General features: G+C 37.3%; 1 protein-coding gene across 4 annotated transcripts in view; it reads right to left on the bottom strand.

Moving 5' to 3' along the window:
• LOC128865417 (glycoprotein-N-acetylgalactosamine 3-beta-galactosyltransferase 1) overlaps positions 1–17,847 on the bottom strand; it is a 98,635-nt gene that overhangs the window by 11,172 nt on the left and 69,616 nt on the right. For all 4 annotated transcript variants that reach the window (XM_054105780.1, XM_054105783.1, XM_054105782.1 and 1 more), the window contains exons 2-4: positions 10,150–10,365; positions 4,797–5,307; positions 4,624–4,720 (exon numbers count right to left, since the gene is read on the bottom strand). In XM_054105780.1, coding sequence (XP_053961755.1) covers positions 4,624–4,720; positions 4,797–5,307; positions 10,150–10,192 — 651 coding nt within the window. In that variant the 5' untranslated portion in view covers positions 10,193–10,365. The remainder of the gene's footprint in view (positions 1–4,623; positions 4,721–4,796; positions 5,308–10,149; positions 10,366–17,847) is intronic.

Below are 17,847 nucleotides of genomic sequence, written 5' to 3'. Positions count from 1 at the left end.
AACACGTGCACGCGATAGAGCAGAGTTCCCATAGGTTGTCTGCAACATTTTTAAGGCGTCTGAAGCCGAAATTTTGTTGGAATAACAAAATTTCAAACAAATTCTTTGTTCAACTTGAATTTCCATCGTTAAATTCGAAGAACACACTCGAGCTTGACTTGTTTACAGTAGCACAGAAAACAAACTATGTGACATATCACGCTGAAATTTGCCATGTAAGCTTATAACACTCCTACCAAAAAACAAAAATTTATTTTTGCCATATGTCATCCGCGGACCGTTTTATTGATAACGTCTCGTTCATATTTGAGCAGAAGGTACAGGGTGGCTGATGAAAGCCGCTACCAAAAAAAAATTGAATAACTTTTTTTCTTTTTAAGTTATCTGTTCCATTTTTGTTTTAATTTGCAGATTGATCTTTAAAATTTATTAAAATGGATAACTGGGACACGCAAACAAGAATTTGGATAGTCCGCCGCTATCACGCACTGGAGTCCGTAGTTTTGGTACAGAGAGAGTACAGGCGGATGTTTGGCGGCGATCCCCCGAGCAGATGGACCATAATGAGACTGGTGAATAATTTTGCTGAGCAAGGAACAGTCGCAAGAAGGCCTTATCATCGAAACCCACCAGTTCGGACGGAGGAAACGATCGCTGCTGTAGCTGCAGCTATACAAAGCAATCCAAGGGTTTCAACAAGAAGCTTATCTGCTCAACTTGGTGTCAGCCGACAGTCTTTGCAAACAATAATGCACAAAGATTTAGACTTATTTCCCTACAAAATTCAAATGGTTAACAAACTGAATGCAGCAGACTTGCCGATTCGCTTGGAATTTTGCCAGAAGATCCTGCAAATGGTGGAAGAAGACCAAAACATGTTAAACTGCCTTTTCATGTCTGATGAGGCCCATTTCGATTTAAACGGCAATGTGAACAAACAAAATTGTCGAATATGGAGTACTTCTAACCCACAGATACTCCACGAGACGAAATTGCATCCTCTTGGCGTGACAGTGTGGTGTGCGGTTTCTTCACGCTGTATTTTTTTTGAAGAAAATGGTCACACCGTTACGGTTACTGGAGACCGTTATTTGAAAATGCTGAAAGAATTTTTCTATCCAGAACTACGCCGAAAGAGAATTCCTTTCAACTCTGTGTGGTTTCAACAAGATGGGGCAACGTCTCACATAGCCCAGACTGTTATGACAGAGTTGCGACGAAAATTTCCCAATAAACTGATTTCAAGAAACTCCGAATTTCGTTGGCCCCCCAGGTCGCCTGACCTTACTGCACCTGACTTTTTCTTGTGGGGTTTATGTAAACAAGAAGTTTATAAAACAAAGCCAACAAATTTGGATGAACTAAAACAATCCATTCGGGCAACAATTGCGGCTATTCCTGTCGCAACTCTCAAAGCAGCAATGAACAACTTTTTACTAAGATGCCGCACTTGTGTCAACGAGCATGGGGGACATTTAAATTCAATTATTTTTAAAACTAGTTAAGCTACATTTTATAAAATTTAATGACCTTCAACTTGAAAAAAAAAATGAATTCCTAAAAAAAAAGTTATTTGAGTTTCTTAATGTAGCAAAATTCATCAGCCACCCTGTATTTCAACGAAATTGGGACCTAAATCGATCACCCAGACCAGAGTTATCTCAACTAGTCGAGGGCCGTCAATTTATGTTAACCGTCTATAGCTGTGCGATAAACTGCCTCCTACCTGAGTTGAGATAAAATGGAATGTAAAGGAACAAATCTTTGGATCTGAGCTATGCTGTACGGTTCAACATTTTTAAATACATTTATAAATATTTCTTGAATTCTTGGTTTTAAAATTTCCGAGAACAATCTTTATAAAAATAGGTACCTGAAAGTGCAAAGATCGGAATTTTCAAAAAAAAATTAATTGTTGAATTAGTTGGTAGTTTAAAAGTACGTCAGGAGGTAAGTCAAAGTAAATGGAATAATTTGCCTCACAACGTTGAGCTAAGATGAAGCAATTTGGCTTGGCTGAGTTAGTGCAATGTTAAGTAGTTCAATTGAGCTAATCGCACGACGCTTATTATTGTTATTATTGCTTGCTTAGGCGCCGATTATAAGGCGCATAGTGCTAAAGTTAATGATTTCCACTTCTTTCTATCATTGGCTGTTTATTTAGCTGAAATTGTTGCTGGATAATTCCTCGAGAAGACTGCGTCGCCTGGATCCTTTGAGTCGTCCTCTGCGCCTATAATCTTGATGATTCCACTCTAAGGCCATCGCTGGTGTTTCTAGCGCTGTTTTTTTTAATAGTATGTCCGATCCTGGTCCCACTCCCCTTACGGGTTTCAATATTGATTGCGAACTGATTTCATTGCCTGGGTAAATCAATGTTTGATATCCAATATTCTGGGCACCAAGCGTGTATTATTGTACGGAGACATCGATTTGCAAAAGATTGCAGTTTGGATGTTATTTCCTGTGATGTTGGCTAGGACTCGCCGCCGTACAATAAAACCAATTTAACATTGAAACATTGAAAAATGCGGATTTTAGTTTTTTCCGTAAGGTGTTTGGACTACCATACGTTTTTAAGCATTGCAGAGGCTGATTTTGCTTTGTTTAATCTAGCAGATATATCGGGTAGGGCGTCACTATATGCAGTAATTTGTCTACCAAGATATGTAAACTCTTCAATCTCGTCGATCTTTTGGCCAGCAATGGTGATATTATTGGGCTAGATAGCCTTGATATTCATAGATTTGCTTTTCCTTATATTGATCTTTAAATAGGCATTTTAAAGATTTTTCGCGTAAATCACTCAGCTTTGGTTGTAAAAGGAATTATTTACTTGCAAAACGTACGATGTCGTCAGTATAATTCATATCGTTTAAGTGATCCACGCTAAGGGGGCTCCACACGATACCTCGTCTGGGATAATTGTCAATTGCGTTGTGTAAAATTTCGTAAATCAAAATCAAGAACGGTAGGTGGGAAGCACGCATATTTATCTGACACCCGCAACTACACCTATTTATTGGATCTGAGGGCATTGCATCATGCATAAACTAATTGGCGCGTACACTTCTGTTAGGTGTTTGGCCAAATTCCTCCTCCTATTTTTGGCGCGCGTCTTCATGTTGCTCCACAAATGGGGGGGGTACATACAGTTTTAAGCTCACACCGCACGGTAAATGATTTTTATAATGAGATTTTTCATGGCAGAAATGTACTCGAAGATTTGTCATTGAAGATTTGTCAATTGATGGCCCTCGATCGGCTGAGATAAGGTAGATTGGAGTCATCGGCATTACCTTTATTATACCTTCATTCAAGGTATGACATTGAAAATTGGCCAATAATGAGGCCCACTTCCATACGAGTATAACGGTAATTCTCAAAATCAAGCAAAATCACTCATATTCGATACAAACGATGAACCCAAAAAATAAGTGCGACACGAAAGAAAAATATCAAAAACTTGGCGGTGCCACGCATTATGTTGATAATGGCTTAATAAAACTCATCAGAACATGTGTTGTTTAAGTTGTCTGTTCATTTATATCCGACATACAGTGTATGGACACAAGTCTACATACAAACCCAATGAGCTCAGTATTAGTAAAGCAGTAAAGCAATAAATAATAAAAGAAAATAAAAAAACAAACGTTATCACAACACTGCATACTAGTATACAATCTAGGAACTTGGTCCTGTATGTACAGCTGTTGAAAAATATTTAAGAACGATGCGTCAATAACAAGGCCATGATCCAATAAATTTCAACAAGGCCATGATCTGAAGCATTCTATTGTTGCAAACAAGTTTTTCGATCACTGTTGTGGGTTACCAACTTCACACTGTTCGTATCTGTAAAACAGCTCATGACATCAACGTCAAAATTGTTCTAATGACAGTCCTCCCCAATCGTTTTTATCGAGCCTGGTGTCAAAGTGAATGCGTCTTATTATCGGGGAAAAGTTTAAGAAGCTGCTATAGAGCCCCGTGGAAACGCAAACATTTCGGTCGTAGACCATGGACGTTCCAACAGGACTCGGCACCGTCTCATAAAGCTCGTGTGAACCAAGAATGGCTAAAAAATCATGTTACACACTTCATTTCGTCCACACAATGGCTTTCGAATTCGCTAGACGCAAATCTGATGGACTATTCCATCTGGTCCCCTTTGGAGAGCAAGGTGACGACTAAAAAATATTCCAGTATGGATGCGCTGAAAAAAGCGATTATACGAGAATGGGACAAAATACCTCAAGATCACATTCGTGCAGCATGCAAATTGTAACCATTTATGAACAATTTTGTCTTTGAAATCAATAAAAACTAATTTCACACACAAAAGTTATGGTGTTTTGAATAGGTAACACTTCATATCGTTCACCCTGTATTATTGAGTTTGGAAAACAACCACGCTCACGTTTTATATGCCAACAGTAAAAGCAAAACTCGCTTCTATTATTTTTGATATTCTACACCGGAGCATTTGGGGTTGACTATAAAATAGGCTGAATAAACGTAGATGAACTCCACGCATAAAATGACTTATTCTTGTTTCATTGAAACTAATACCACATACATACATACATACATATGAACTTATATGTACTAGACCATATTTACCTGTTTCACATACGGTTTGAATTTGCAGCCAAAGTAAATGGGACTCTCCGGCGAGTAAGGATATAGCATGTACCTCATATTTTCCATGACAGCGTATCTAAAGGTGTTCAATAGGTAAGTTTTTAATTTATAAGACAAACTTTTAACATAGCTTCGCTCTACTCTCTACTTACGTGTCATCGTCCGCCTTATAGAACCAATCGGCCTCGTCCAAGTAGTGAGCGTGAATGTACTTAAACGCTTCTTTCGTCTTCGCCCATAAATGGTTGCGTCCCTCCTGCACCGGCAATGCTATCGAGCCTAATTCTTCATCCTTCTGAGAACTCATGAACACAAGCTTATTACAACGACGCCCCCACGTTCGCTTCACATGTCGCGCCTTTGCTTTATGATTATTCGGATTTGTCATGATCCAACACAACACGCGCGCCTCATTGTATAATTTTGTCGATAAGCTGTTATTTTCGAATGCGTGCTGATGAGAGCCAACATCGGCTTCGGGCCCCTCCTCCCCCAACATATCGTGGCTGTTGTGCGCATCGTTGGCGTCTCCATGTTGGTGGCCGGCATATGGCGTATATTCGGGACGCGAAGGCGACGACATTATGAACATTTCCGCAAGACAGAAACCGACAACCAGTCCCACTATAAGCGAAATCAAGGAGCGTCGATTCGATCGAGGTCCTACCGATATGAACGGGGTTGTGTCGAGCGCCATTTCAATGTAAAGAGAGTTAAAAATACAGAACACTTTTTAATTGCCTATTCCTTTGTTTTAGTTTATTGTTATATTATATTTCGATTAGAAAATATTTGTATGTGTGACTTCTTTTGTCAAGCGCCAATTTTACAATGAATTTTTCAGAAAACAGTCTTTGATATTCTTCAAAGTGATTCACCTATAATCCGACATTGGATACGAGTAACTAGTTAAATAAATATACTCAATGCTTGCAAATAGTGATCACACTTGTATTAATAAAAACGGAGTGTTGACATTATATTGAGCTTTTTAGTACAGAGAAGTCTTAAACCTTAAATTTTTCCCGCGAAAAAGAAAACTTTTAAGAATTACCGCAATGTGAGATTTAGAAAGAGTACTAAATTCACCGCTAAATATTTTCATTTTTAATACCATAAACACTGAAGAAATTAAGTCTTGAGATAGTTGAAGTGAACGGCAAAAAAAATGTTCACCTATATTTTCGCAACGGCTACTAAGAAGAAAATGTCCATCACTTTATTGATTGCGCTTAAAAAACTTTTATATTAGTTGTTAAAATCATTAAAAAAATGGGTTCAAAAATGTGCTCAAACATTAATATTCTCTGTTAATTCGCTAATGTTATATTAAATTTCATTAACATTCTCTGTTAATGTGATTCTCAGGCATGAACGGCGCAATAAGATCTCGCGTGTTGTTTCTAATAACAGAGGTCTTCCCCTCCAGTTCGCTGCTTCGTTACTTGACAGTTTTACCTTGCTTGGCTTTTCTTTTTGTAAATCCAACAAAAGATCCTAAGCGCCAAGTAACGAAGCACCACGGTGCGAAGCTTAGCAATTTGAACCGTAGTTCAGCTGTTATGGGCATTTGATGTTCAGAGGCGAATTTTAAGTTTAAAATATCAAAAAGTGAAGGAAAAAAGGAGGTAAATTATTTATACAGTCAAAAATTGTATATTTCAAGTATACATAAATGAAATGAATGATACGTAACTAAAACGCAAATGACTCAGCTGTTGCGAAAGAACATTAGCAAACTAACAGAAATATTCGAAGCAAAAAAATTTGTTGACAGTAAAAAACACTTGCCGAATTGCCACTAACAAACCGCCAAAGTAAGGAAATTGGTGTGATTACAACCAAAAATATAAATTTAGAAACAAGATCAGTACACACTAACTGTAAAAATAGAGCAAACATTATGTTGCGGAACTCCATGAATTCGTCAAAGCTTTTGCAGTTCAGTTAAATATTCTGACTTATTAAAGTCAGCAAGTCTAAAAAGCTGATTGTAAAACGCTTGCTCTACTTCAGGTACCTGGTACATAATGGATAAATATCTATTATGATATAAGCGGCAGCATGTGTTTTGCCTCCAATAATACAACGGGCACGAGCTAAAAAGTATAATCATATATTTAAACAATTGTTTGTATTTTTTATTTCTATTTTTTGGGGCACAGTTTTGCACATTTGCAAAGTAGGGGCATGTATTGAAAGTAGGGCTAAAAACAAAAAAACCATGTCTGACTGTTATTTTAGATTAATTTGTTTACGTTGTTAAGATGTAAATTAAGTTCATACGACTTATTTTTTTTAATGTTTTTGTTGTATACTGAGACAAGTGTAAATACTGAAGCAAAAGTTCATTCTAAATTTAAATATTCTTACATAAAAGTGAATTGAGACATGAAACATATTTTTCTCATAATGACCGATTGGGCTTGAAATACCCAAACACAGAACCCGCAAAATAAAAATCCCCAAATATGAAATTCTCATGGTTTGTGTGAAATGCGTTTAGATGAGGCCTAAAAAGCTGCAATTGGGCCATATTGACTTTCAAAGTTATTTTAGTGTTCAACAATTGTTTTTGTTTTAAGAGACTACAGTAACAAAACAAGCTAAGACTCTTCGATGCATTAGATGGAATTTTGAGTGAGCTGAAAGTTATGTTTAAAGGAAGCTGCTACACTCTAAAATTAGGACCATGCTTGGTATTATTCGATCTGGTTTTTCCAGTTAAATAGTTTTCTTTAAACCCTTATCTTTTTAAAAACTTTGACTTCAGTGAAGGCAATTAATTTGTTGTAGTAAAGTAAGACGTCTGCAGGAGGATAGTTCGGTAATCGATAAACCACAAACAAAATACATGGGAAAAAATTAAGACCCTTACTATTTAGAGACTATAGACTTATATGAATACATAAACCTTGCGGGTTGAAATTTCGCTTATTGTGAGTTTGAAGATTTTGAGTCTGTCCTTTGTACAGAACATAAAAATCTAGTTACTAATGGAAGGATTTTTTTATGCAAAACTTCTTTTTAAACAGCTTAAAAATCCCCGTTTTAAATATAAATCAAGCTTTCAACTTTGCAGGTCATCATTCTACTTAATATACAAGTTGGGGCAAAATTAATCACCCAGGAGGACAGCTGACAGAAATTTACATTTATTAGACACCCGTTAAAATTACTGGAACAAAATCTTCAGATTTTCCCCGTTAAGTCTCCAGCGTAGCTCTTCTGGGTTGGCAAGTCACCGAGCCTCAGGGTTGATATGTTTTTCGAGTCTTTAGACATGTATTTGAGTCTTGTCGAGGTCATATGCTCCTGAGTGGAGCGAACAAGGAAAAAAAAACAAGATATGAGCCGCAGCATACGGCTTCACAACTTCAGATACCGACTAAATCTTGTGGTCACGCTTGAAGTCAGTAAGTCAAAAAAATGAAAAACTTCCTCATTTAATGTACTTATAAATTCTTTTTTTTTGTTAATTCCAATTTTTCTAAATAAATATTTCTACACCACACGAGTACAGGACATCTTCCAATAAAAAGCTTCACATTTTCGTCTTCGTTCAGATTGCAGAGGCTGCCACATTTTTGACACGTTTCCGAATTTATTGGCATTTAACATAAGCAAGCCAAACGTGCTTTGAAAATCATTGAGATATCTTCAATCCCCATTCCTTCTTTTAAGTAGGTTGAACCCTTTGTTTGGTTTAAAGATTTTTATATGCGTGATGCACTTGCAAGTGCTTTCATGGGACTCTTTAGTTTCGGGAACAAGAAAAAGTCACAGGGGGCCAGATCTGGGGAACACCGTGGCTGTGGCATCAATAGCGTGTTGTTTTTGGCCAAAAAGTCGCGCACAAGCAACGATGTGTGACCAGGGGCGTTATCGTGATGCAAGAGCCAAATTTTGTTCTTCCACAAATCCGGGCGTTTCTGGCGGATTGCTTCGCGCAAAATTGCGCATAACTTGCAGGTAATATTCCTTATTGACCGTTTTACCCTATGGCAAGAACTTATGATGCACAACGCCCCTGCAGTCGAAGAAAACGGTAAGCAAAACTTTTACATTCGACCGAACTTGGCGCGCATTTTTCGGTCTTGGTTCGTGCGGCAGCTTCCATTGAGATGATTGAGCTTTGGTTTCCACGTCATAACCATAAACTCACGATTCGTCACCAGTTATGACCCTCTGGAGCAAATTTGGGTTGTCTCGGACAGAGTCATGCGATGCTGCTTTTCTCGAAATTGAACAGTTTTGGTATGAATTTTGCGGCGATTCGTCTCATGCCCAAATCATTGAAAAAAATCGAACGCCACGAGCCAATCGATATGTCTAGATTCGCAGCAACTTCTCTAACGGTGATTCGATGATTGGCCATTTTCTTCACCTCATCAATTTTTTTCGCCTGTTGTTGAAGTGCTCGGGCGTCCGGCACGTTTTTCGTCATTCACATCTTCTCGGCCTTCTAAGAACATTTTGTACCACCGATAAACGTTGCTTTGGTCCAAAGTAGCTTCTCCGTATGCCACAGTCAACATTCAGAATGCATCCGTGCACTTAATTTCGTTTTTCACACAAAATTTGATGCAGGTTCTTTGATCTATCTTTTTGAATAGGTAAAAATCGAAAACGAGCCGAAACACGTGCAGGAAAAACAACTGTCAACAATTAACTGAACATTCAAAATGGCCGAACTCGTCGACATGAGTAAGAGACATTAGTACCAACATATCGCCACAAAAAAATCGAAATTCGAATATACGTAACCTACGAAAAACCAAACGTAAATTCAAAATTAGCGATACTTGTTGAACACACCTCGTACATGTAACACATGGGCTGAAAAGACCCCGTTATAACACACAAATGTCACTTGTTTTATTGCATTCATCTATTTTTCAGTTAGTACTAACCTTAAAAAGACAGTTATAAATAATAAAAAACTTGTATCTGAATCTGTGCAAAATTTCATTAATATTCCTTGTGGTATCAAAATTGCATTAATATTCCTTGTGGTAAAAAAAAAAACTGAAGGCACTGCTAGTTCAATGTTGCACTTAAAGCATAACAATGCCAATAAAAAACCGGTATTTACGTAGTTGCCACATTTATTAAGATAAACTTTGCAAATCTGAGACCTCATAACTCTTCGCAGATATTTGGTATCGAAATTTTCTTTTGTATGATTTATTAGAAAAAAAAATAAATGACTTCAGAATAATTTTTTGAGGGTACAGGTATTTCCATATTCACACCTGTATATATTTTTTCAGGTCACAATTAGAATTTGCAACTAGCAAGCATACAAAGAAGTTGTCTACGATATGCTCTTTCTTCTTAACCTTTAATAAGGGCTCTATAAATCTTAAGGAAGATATTAAAAATTTTTCCGCGGAATGGATTGCTGATGCAATTGCGATATACTCATACATACTCGTATGTATGTATTTATTTTAAAGACATTTTTTTGTCGATACATAGTTAAATATTTATACAAAACCTTACCTTCAGTCAACACTGATCGTCCAAGTAACCCGTTGACAGTCATTTGTGTAATTTATGTAAATATTTTTGTTGTTACTAATTATTTTGTAGATGGGGTTTGTTAATGTAGCGTCCTTAGCTCCTAGATTTATCACGATGATCCTTAATAAATACCGACTTGTAGATTCTTTGGTTGATTTACAGTGGATTACTTGTTTTCTGTTGGTTTTACATTTTCTGCAAAAAAGATAAATTAAGAACTAGATTTTAGTAAACTTTCATGCAGCTTAAGGGTGCATTACAATCAAGAACATATTTTTTTTTTTTTATTAACTCCATTTATTAAGTACAACCTTTCATAAAAAATAACATTTAGTATTATTTAGAGTTGGAATTTAAAGCAGTTTAGCTTTGCGTAAGAACACCCAGCGGAGTTCATTACATAATTCTGCACATTTTGCATTTTCAATCTTTGGATCAATTCATTTGGCATGCATTTTTTCACGCCACATGAGACGCCTGTCTAGTAGAATATCTGCCACTGACTACTCTCTATGGAAAGCAAAAAAAAAATTAACAAAGGCCAACCGTAGCACAATCATCCATTAAAATGGAAATTAACAAATGGGCTAAAACAGACCTCGAGAAGGCAAACACATTTTCTCGTCACTTTACCCGAGTGTTCTGCTCTCACGAAATCGAACCCTCTCCAAGCACTGCTCAAAAAGTAAAAGATATCTTAGAACACACACACCAGATGGGCCGACCCATAAAAAAATGCGCGAAAAATTAAGTTAAAGAGGTGATAAAAACACCTAAATAAAGAAGGCCTCTGGATATGACCTCATAACAGGAGAGGTGCTGAAACAACACCCAGAAGAAGTACTCACTTTCCTTGCGTACATATATAATTCTATTGTATTATCTGGTTTGGTTCAGCTCAAGTAAAAATGATCCTCAAACCAGGAAAAAGCGCTGAACAAGTCGAATCATATCGGCATATCAGCCTATAGCCTATTGGCTCTGAATTAATGGAATCCCTTTTTCTTAAAAGAATGATGACTATAATTCAAGACCGAAATATAATCCCAAATCACCAAATCGGTTTCAGAAAAAAACACAGTTCCATCGAACAAGTTCATCGACTCATAAACCGCATACACGAAGCACTTGAACAAGAAAAAAATATTGCGCAGCGGCTTTTTTCGATATATGTATGTATGTATCTCAACCTTTCACCGAGTTGGGATTATGGCTTACTCTATAAAATAAAAGACACCCTTCAAATCAATTATTACACATTTATTAAGGCCTACCTGGAAAATCGATATTTCTTTGTCAAACAAGGCGAAGAACCGTCTAAGCCATGTGAAAAGTCAGCTGGTGTACCCCAAGGCAGTATTATGGGCCCCATTCCTATATACACATACGATCTACCAGCTTCTGAAGAAACAATAGTCAGAACGTTCGCGAATGGCACTGCTATATTCACAATTGACTCCCACCCCCATGTGGCCTCCCAAAAACTACAGAAAGGACTTGACAAAATAGCTCATTGGTTGAAAGAATGGCGCATTAGGCCAAACGAGACAAAATCTTCTCAGAACACTTTTACATTAAATCGAAAAATTTGCCTACCAGTTAAGTTCAATAATATAATCATACTCCAAACCAACGCCAGAAAATATCTCGGTATGCATCTTGATAGCAAACTTACATGGAAACCTAGTATTTTCGCTAAACGGAAGGCTCTAGGAAAAAAGTGGGAAGCCTAAATTAGTTACTTCATCGAAATTCTCACGTTTCTCTCGAAAGTAAGTTCTCACTTTACTCAGCTATATTGAAACCGATATGGGCGCATGGCATTCAACTTTAGGGCACTACAGCTAACTGAAGCATCGAAATAATTCAAAGATTCTAGTCGAAAACCTTCGAAATGATCTAGAACGCCTGTTATTATATCCACAATAATTGAAGAAATAAGAAAATATGCTACATCACACAACTCTCGACTTCAATCGCCTCTTTGTCACAGAAATAATAGCAAATCCCATAACCTTCACCAGACTCAAGAGAAAGTATACAATAGACCTCATATCATAATGAATTAGTCTACATTATTATTATTCTTTATTATTCCAACAAACTTAGAACTCTACCCTCTCTCTCTACCCTTCAAATGGCAGATATTTTAAAAACTAAATTTTAATTTGCACCCAGCGCTATCTATAATCATGTACAGGGTGGGCCATATAGCGTTTGCTTTTTGAACCACCTATTTTTTTGAGAATGGTAACACAAAGGACATGTCAAATGTGTTCATAATTTACTTAAAGGTTTGACATTTACGAAATGGGACGATATACGCTTAAACAAAATTGAAATATTGAAAACCTATTTCCAAATTGGTGAGTCTACTTCTTCTTTCGCGGTTACAGTAAATGGCGAGCGTTACCGTGACATGCTCAACGAGTTTTTGTTTCCAAAAATTGAAGAGGATGATATGGACGACATTTGGTTTTAACAGGACGGTGCAACTTGTCCCACTGCCAAAGTTACACTCGAACTTTTGGCTACCGTTTTTGAATTCCGATATCAATTGGCCGCCTCGGAGCTGTGATTTAAGCCCGTTGGACTATTTTTTGTGGAGAGCCGTTAAGGACAAATGCTATGCGAACCATCCAGAACGATTGATGCTTTAAAACACGAAATCGAAGTTGCCATTCATGAAATTGGAGCCCAAATAATCGAAAATGTGCTTAAAAATTGGGTTGATCGAATGGCCTACTGTAAAGCCAGTCGTGGCAGTCATTTGAACGATATTATTTTTCATTCATATATGACAATGCTCAATCTTCAAAATAAAAAAAAAAGTTTGAAAAAAATATTGATTCGTTTTTTTTTATAGCCGATTCAAAAAGCAAATTTTACATGACCCACCCCATATTAAGTCCTATAATGCGGTATTGAGCTCTAGTGAGCCTTATTTTGACCAAAGACGATAATTTCTTATCTTCTAATTTTCCTATAAGTGGAATATATACATACATATGGGCTTGCGTGTGTATACGTGGAGTTAAAATTGCTCAATTGAAGTTTAATATATCTATAAAGATTTGACCAACTTGAATTTGATTAATCGCAAATAAAGTGAAGTAATTGATTTTTCATTTTTAAACGAAAATATTTATTTGTTCGAAATTATCTTCAGCAATCACTGATATCGCACTATCCACGATTATATAGTAGACTGCGTGGTAAGTACTTCAAATGGGTAAAACAATGCGGAAATGAAATTTTACAATACCTTTCTTTAAATTTACATTATTCGAAAGAAACCACACCTACATACGGCGCAAAATTAATCACTCTATTGGAAGATTTATAATTTTTGCAAATGACGTCGTACGCCAATTATATCTGATACTTGTGAAATAGACAGCTGCAGTATAAAAAGACACAAGCACTGGAGCGCGTAAAGTTCAAAATGAAGATTTCCATCAGTCAAAATATTTTTTTTTTCTTCGTAAAAGAGTTACATAAAAATGTAGTGGATGATTAATTTTGCGTCACATTGTATATTTAAACAAGCTTAGACGAGCCCAGCGTTTTAACTTCAAATAAACCGTGTTTTTTTGCTACCCGAAAAGCCCCTTAAATAGTTCTACACTCAGAAAAAGTGTGGACTAGTGTTGGTATATTTTCGAACAGTCTAGCAGCAATAAAAGCTCTTAACGATATAATAGCAACGTCTATCTTTAAATAACAAGTAAGGAAGTGCATGCGTCACGGACGCGGAACAGAGCTACCCGGATCATGATTGATAAACTGGCCCCAGAATCACAAAAGTGTAGTATATCACTTCTATAAAAAAATTATCGACATCAAAATTAAAATTGAAAATTAAGCTAATTCCAGCTGGATCGATGGAATCTCCCAACGAACCAACACCACGAACAAAAACTAGTTTACCCTTTGTTACGTCAGTTTGTAGTTCGTGTTTTAGATGCCAAAATATACGCTAAATAAATAATTTTCAAAGCGTAAAGAAATTGTCACCAAATGTAAACCAAATTAACGCCACCAAAAGTTTTCTCCATAGCAATTACAAATACAATGTCTTTGCAACATAAAGGGTTATCAAATTGGAAGTACTTTTTCCAATAATGGTTTTTTGACAGATCACACGTGACTAATGTCAAAGTATAATACATATTTTTTTCTGTATGCACTGATATTTCTTAATGGAAAGTCTTACGCACCAACAACGTTTACATAATTAAAACCTGATATCACTAAAAGTTTTTCTCCAAAGCAATCAGGAACACACGCTTCTGCGTGGCTCAGACGTGGGCGATGACAACATCCGATGAAGCGACGCTTGGAGTGTTTGAGAGAAAGATTCTGCGCAAGATTTCTGGACCTTTGCACATTGGCAACGGCGAATATCGCAGGCGATGGCACTATGAGCTGTATGAGCTTTACGACGGCATAGACATAGCGCAGCGAATTATGATCCAGCGGCTAAGCTGGCTGGGTCATGTCGTTCGAATGGATACAAACGCTTCGGCTCTGAAAGTATTCGATACGGTGGCTGGTGGTAGTAAAGGACGCGTAAGCGATTATCGCGCCAAATAAAAGAAGAAGAAGAATTACAAATATCTACAATGTCTTCACAACACATCCCGCAGATGAAATCATTAACCTAATTCTCTTAATTCTTTCGGTGATATTACTTGAAAATAGTTGTTCCTAAGCTATTCTTGAAAAATAGGAAGCGAATCGCGAAATGACGGTATGTTTCTAATCGTCCGGGGGTCACAAAACACTTGCTTAATATTCGGAATTAAATAAAATAAGAATATGTGACTAAATTGGAAACTAATATTCGGAAATATGCCAATTCAATCAAAGATAATTCCATTGATTGAATGTTATGATCCTGAGCGTGTTGATGGGTGAAGGCCGACGGAAGTGAACGAAACGCGCGGGCGAGCCGCGCTAACTTTTAAAAATTTTCAGAGATGGGGAGTCACAATATTGCAGTTTTTTCAAAACGTTCAACATATGATTACTTTACATATTAAGAATTAAATGTTGGTTGGGCTAACAATAACGGCACTGTTGTTACGGTATACAAAATTAATGTATTTCTTCTGTGAAAAGACAGGTAAATTTTCTTAAATTAATTTTGTGTAAAATGGCTAATCATGCGGGTAAATATACGAGAATATAAAGTAAAAAAGATACGATTAGCGACATTGATCATTTTATAGCTGCCGATAAGCGCAGGTCGGGACGTTATACAAAAATTAGGAACGTGTAACAAATGCATAAGGTCGCGGAAAAGTTGGCATTTGAGCCAAGCCGTGCTCCTGCAGCCAGTGCAGATCAAAGGCAAATATCTGCCGTGTCACAGGAACTTGGTTTGAAAACGTGCGGTTATGTCTTTCACGAATATTTAATCTATTGCTTTGCTATGCATACCGCACGCCCCATAAAACTATTAAGAGGAAGGATATTATGAAGGATGGGTCCATCCTTTCTTTCCGAACGATTTCCGACTGGTTTAGTTACTAGAAGCAGGCTGTAGTACTATATTAGTTGGATCATCAGAAGATTCATAGAAGAATTGGCGAAGTAGGAAAAATAGCACAAATTGAAAAACGAAGTTACAACAAAAGTAGTTTGGCTTAATAATGGAAAAAATTGGTTGCAGTATTGTTAATGGAACATTTTATATATTAAAGGATGGGAAGGAAGACCTACTACGTTCGAAGGTGTGTGCGAACAGCGATCGGCTAGCCGATGTTCTGATCTCTCTAATGAAAAACACATAATCGACGGCACCAGCATACGTGTAGATAGTTGGCGAGCGTACGTCTCCTTGCCGGAGTGCGTAGCCGCAGACGGAACTCACGCCCAATAAATTGAGACGCAGTGGAGGGTTGCAAGAAGATTTTTTTAGAAAGACATTTTGAACAAGACTGGCAACTTTGTTAAAGTCACAGTAGAGTTCATTTGGAGACGCGACATTAGGATCAAAAAATCTTATCCGTTTATGAGCTTAATCAAAACTATTAACTACGTTTATAAGACATAATAAACAGTTTAATGTTATAAAAGATTCGTCTTTATTTTCAGTAAATTGATATTTGCAGATATTTTCTAGAAAAAAAAGAGGTCCGTTAAAAGGGTGGATTTTGAAATGAGTGAAATTAACCGTTGGCCTTCGATAAAACGATATTTTTATAAACAGTTATATGTAGTAATTTACCCGATTTTTTATTCCAAATTTTTGCCACAACCTCTCCGCCTATCAGCCGAATTCATTGTGGTAGCAATAGAAAGTTTAGCCAAATTTTCCTTCGCCATCAACAAAACACAAACAGATGCAAAAATTTATAGTACGAATTTCGTCAGAGTAATTCCGCTGTTCTTCGTTGTTTTTGTTTTTCATTCACGAACTATCATCTACCATGCATTTGGATCAATGATGCGAGCGAAGCTTTCTAATATCTTCACACCGAAAGCTTTCTCTCTAATGCGAATGATAGCCGCGGTATGGCTGCTGCAAAACAACAACCGATTGCTCAATCAACAAGGGGATTCTCTATGTTTAGCGCGATTGCACCATGGCATGAAATGCGAAAATTCGATACTGAAATATTCAAGGGTGCGAGAATACTCCCATTGAACACGGAAGTGACAATAAAAGAATAACAACAAACAACTGGCAGATAGCAGATGGCCCCAAGTCACAGCCTGAAAGTATGCATGGGTTTCGCCGTTGCTTAATTCGCAGATATTGCAACATGTCTTCGCTTGCATTTTCTCGTTGTGTCATTGTACTTTCGTGCAATCTTGCAACTTGCAAGGGTTTTGCATTCCCTTGCTGTTCGCGATTGCTGAGTTATAAAGTTTATTTACTTTGGATGTGTTCACTCCCTTTCATTTAAAAAAGTTTAAAATTGCATGCTTCGATGACAGAACAAAGGAATAGCAAAATAACAAAATTAAATAAATAAATTGAAAAAAATTTAAAATAATTTTATTTAACCGTGTCTACCACAGCTAGACATCCTGAAGAAATTGTTAATTACGTATGAAGAGTAACAACAAAAATTTCATAACAAATGGTCTTCCTATGCGACGGCTCCTTGGACTTCGCCTTCGAACACCTTCTTGGCTGGAGCTTCTTCATCCATACGCACGACATGCCCTAGCCAACGCGATGGCGATGGCGATGCGTTGAACTACGTCAATGTCGGCGTAGAGCTCATACAGCTCGGTGTTCATTCTTGAACGGTAGTCTTTGCCAACGCGCGCAGGACCGAAGAACTTTTCTCTCGACCACCCCAAGAGCGGCTGCATCGCTTTGTGACACTACCCATGCCTCTGCGCCATAAAGCAACACGGGTATGATGATGAGCGTCTTGTAAAATGTCAGTTTGGTCATGCGAGATAGGGTTCGACTACTCAATTGCTTTCTTAGCCCATAGTAACACCTATTAGCAAGAGTTATTCTCCGTTTGATCTCCAGGCTGATATCTTTGTTGCTGGTAACGGCGGTCTCTTGCCCCAACAACGTTTAAAAATCTTACGATGTATTACGATACTAAACGCTCTGTGAAAAGTATTCATCACGCGCTCAGGCGTGTACAGCGATGAGGCCCATTTTTGGCTTAATGGCTACTTCAATAAGCAAAACTTGGCCAG

The sequence above is a fragment of the Anastrepha ludens genome, chromosome 5 (assembly GCF_028408465.1).
Source record: "Anastrepha ludens isolate Willacy chromosome 5, idAnaLude1.1, whole genome shotgun sequence".
NCBI lineage: Eukaryota > Metazoa > Arthropoda > Insecta > Diptera > Tephritidae > Anastrepha > Anastrepha ludens.
The sequence above is the reverse complement of the archived record's forward strand: the minus strand, read 5'-3'. Positions and strand labels throughout refer to the sequence as shown.